The sequence below is a fragment of the Protobothrops mucrosquamatus genome, unplaced genomic scaffold (assembly GCF_001527695.2).
Source record: "Protobothrops mucrosquamatus isolate PMUCROS unplaced genomic scaffold, P.Mucros_1.0 scaffold14223, whole genome shotgun sequence".
Classification (NCBI taxonomy): Eukaryota; Metazoa; Chordata; class Lepidosauria; order Squamata; family Viperidae; genus Protobothrops; species Protobothrops mucrosquamatus.
Window position 1 is genome coordinate 1 of NW_015399992.1, and position 3,102 is coordinate 3,102.

Sequence of the window (3,102 nt, forward strand, 5' to 3'; positions counted from 1 at the left end):
TTCTTAAGGAGGGGCCTCACCACCGCCTCCTTCAAGGCTACGGGGAAGACACCCTCCCGTAAAGAAGCGTTTATAATTCCCTGGAGCCAGGCTCGTGTACCCTCCCGGGCAGCCAGTACCAGCCAGGAGGGGCACGGATCCAATAAACATGTGGTTGCATTCAGCCTCCCCAGGATCCTGTCCACGTCTTCGGGGGCCACAGAGTCAAACTCCTCCCATATAACAGTCTCAAGACCTGCTCCCGTCTCCTCCCCCGGGGCCACCCAGTCAGAGACAAGACCTTCTCGGATCCGAGCAACTTTGTCATACAGATATTGAGCAAAGTCCTCGGCCCTCCCCTCCAGGGGATCCCCTCCCTCCCTCAACTGCAGTATTCCAGGTGTGGTCTTACTAATTTACTTGCTCTTTATAAAGCTATACTAATCCTTCTTGTGATTTTGATTCTACAACTCTTGTTTATACAACCAAGGATTGTATTAGCTTTTTTGGAAGCTTTTGCACACTGCCCGTTCATGTTTAAGTCATTCGCCACTGGACTCCAAGGTCCCTCTCACTAACTGTTTTTGAGCCAGGTTTCACCTAATCTGTATTTGCACCTTTAGGTTTTCTGCCTACGTGTAAAACCTTGCTTTTCTCCACACTAAATTTCATGTTGTTGGATAGGGCCCATTGTTCAAGTCTGTCATGATCTTTCTGAATCCTGAGCTTGTCTTCTGGGGTAGTCCTCGACTTACAACAGTTTGATTAGTGGCTGTTCGAAGTTACAGTGGCACTGAAAATAGTGCAGTGGTTAGAATACACTTGTTGTTGTTAATTGCGAAGTCATGTCCGACCCATCACGACTCAATGGACAACGTTCCTCCAGGGCTTCCTGTCCTCTACCATCTTCTGGAGTCCATTTAAGTTCACGCCTATGAAGCAGAATTAGCCTGCTTCATAGAGTGCTTTGAAAAATAGGTGGACGCCCTCTTCTTTGTGGCAGCCCCCCCCAATATTGGAATACTGTTATCACGTCACCCCTGGTCCATCTTTAGTCAAGACTGGCCATAAAGAATTCCTGCAACCGTTCTTCACATGTTTTTGTCTCCAGGACTTTAATCATTTTAGTTGCTCTCCTTTGTCCTTTTTGCAGGGTCTCAATATCTGTTTTGTAATGTGACCAAACCTGGATGCAGTATTCCAGCTGTGGTATTACTAATTTACTTGCATGCGCGCGCACACACACACACACACAAACTGAGAAAAAGGAAAAGGCAGGGATCATTAACAATTCAGGCAGACAAATGGGGAGCAAGCGGGAAAACCGTGATAGCGCAGTGGTTAGAATGCAGTATTGCGGGCTAATTCTGCTGACTGCCAGCAGTTCGATTCTCACCGGCTCAAGGTTGACTCAGTCTTCCATCCTTCCGATGTCAGTAAAATGGGGACCCAGATTGTTGGGGGGCAATATGCTGATTCTGTATACCGCTTAGAGAGGGCCGTAAAGCACTGTGAAGAGGTATATATGTCTAAGCGCTATTGCTATTCTGACAGCCATCATGAACCTTTCTTCTTTTCTTCTTTTTCCTTCATACAGCAGGTGGCACCAGGAAAAGTGGACAAAGTTCCAGTTGTTAGATTTTCTCCCTTTAGAAAGCCCTGCAACTGAGAAGGCGCCGGAAATTATGCTGGGTGGAGAAATACTTCGATAGAAGGTCCCCTCAGAGGAACCAGGAGAGACTCTTCAAGTGCTCTGAGTGTGGGATATCCTTTGCTCACAAATTCCTCCCTTTGATTAACCAGACGCTGGACATGAGGAATAGATCCCATCTGTGTTTGAAGTGTGGAAACTCGTTTCGTGGCTGTGGAGCTTTCCCAAACCTCTCCGGAGCCACCCCGGACTGAAGCCCTACAAATGTGGAGAGTGTGGGAAGCATTTTGCTAAAGGCTGGGACATCGGAGCTCCTTAGCGTATCCACCAGGGAAAGAGACCTCAGGAAGGCCTCAGTGTTTTTCCAGGCCTCAGAACAGCCCAACTGAAGAGAAACACCTGCAATTGTGTGCAATGTGGGCTTTGCTTTTCTCAGAACTCAGAGATGCTTAAACATCAACAAATCCACACTGGACAAAAAACTTATCAATGTCTGGAGTGTGGGAAATCTTTTATTCGAAAAGCAAGTCTCAAAATCCACGGGAAAATTCACATGGAAATAAAACCTTATAAATGCTTAGAGTGTGGAAAATGTTTTACTCGGAGTTCATCTCTTTGCAAACATAATAAAACACACACAGAGGAGGAAAGCAGAACATGCCTAGAATGTGGAAAATGTTTTTCCCGCAAATCAACCCTGCAGGAACATCAGAGAATCCACACTGGGGAGAGACCTTATCAATGCCCAGAATGTGAGAAACGATTTGGGAGTCATTCCACACTTTGGAGTCACCAAAAGACGCACAAGGGAGAAAAACCCTATAAATGTAACAATTGTGAGAAATGTTTTTCTCTAAAGGAAAGTCTTTTTCAACATCAGATAATCCACACAGGGGAGAAACCCTACCAGTGCATCGAGTGTGGAAAATTTTTTCGTTCGATATCAAACCTCAGACATCATGAGAAAATTCACAGAGGGGAAAGAAATTTCAAATGTTTAGACTGTGGGAGAGCATTTATTTATTCAGCTCATCTTAGAAGTCACTGGCAAGTCCATATAGGAGAGAAGCCCCATAAATGCTCGACGTGCGATAAATGTTTTTCTAGGAGATACACCCTTTTGATACATCAGAGAACCCACAGTGGAGAGAAACCATATAAATGTCCGGAGTGTGGGAAGTCGTTTTCTTGCCAAGAATATCTTAAAAAACACCAGACGATTCACACAGAAAAAAAACGTATCAGGTCTGTGCAGAAAAATGAAATGTGCTCAGAATGTGGGAGATGTTTCTCCCAAAGGGGACACCTAATTCGACATGAGAGACTTCACACCGGAGACAGGCCATATCAATGCCCAGAATGCGACAAGCGATTTGTGGTGTCTGCTGAACTCCGGATACATCAGAGAATCCACACAGGAGAGAAGCCCTATAAATGTGTGGAGTGTGGGAAATGCTTTTCCCAAAAACAAC

The 3,102-nt window shown here is 45.4% G+C and overlaps 1 protein-coding gene across 1 annotated transcript; it reads left to right on the forward strand.

The window, feature by feature from the left end:
- Nucleotides 1–2,075: 2,075 nt before the first annotated feature.
- On the forward strand, nucleotides 2,076–2,875 carry LOC107301544 (gastrula zinc finger protein XlCGF49.1-like; the record flags this gene model as incomplete). The annotated part of the gene is made up of 2 exons (XM_029287128.1): nucleotides 2,076–2,235; nucleotides 2,380–2,875. Coding segments are annotated over exons 1-2 (656 nt in total), but the record flags the coding sequence as incomplete, so codon positions are not given.
- Nucleotides 2,876–3,102: the final 227 nt, after the last annotated feature.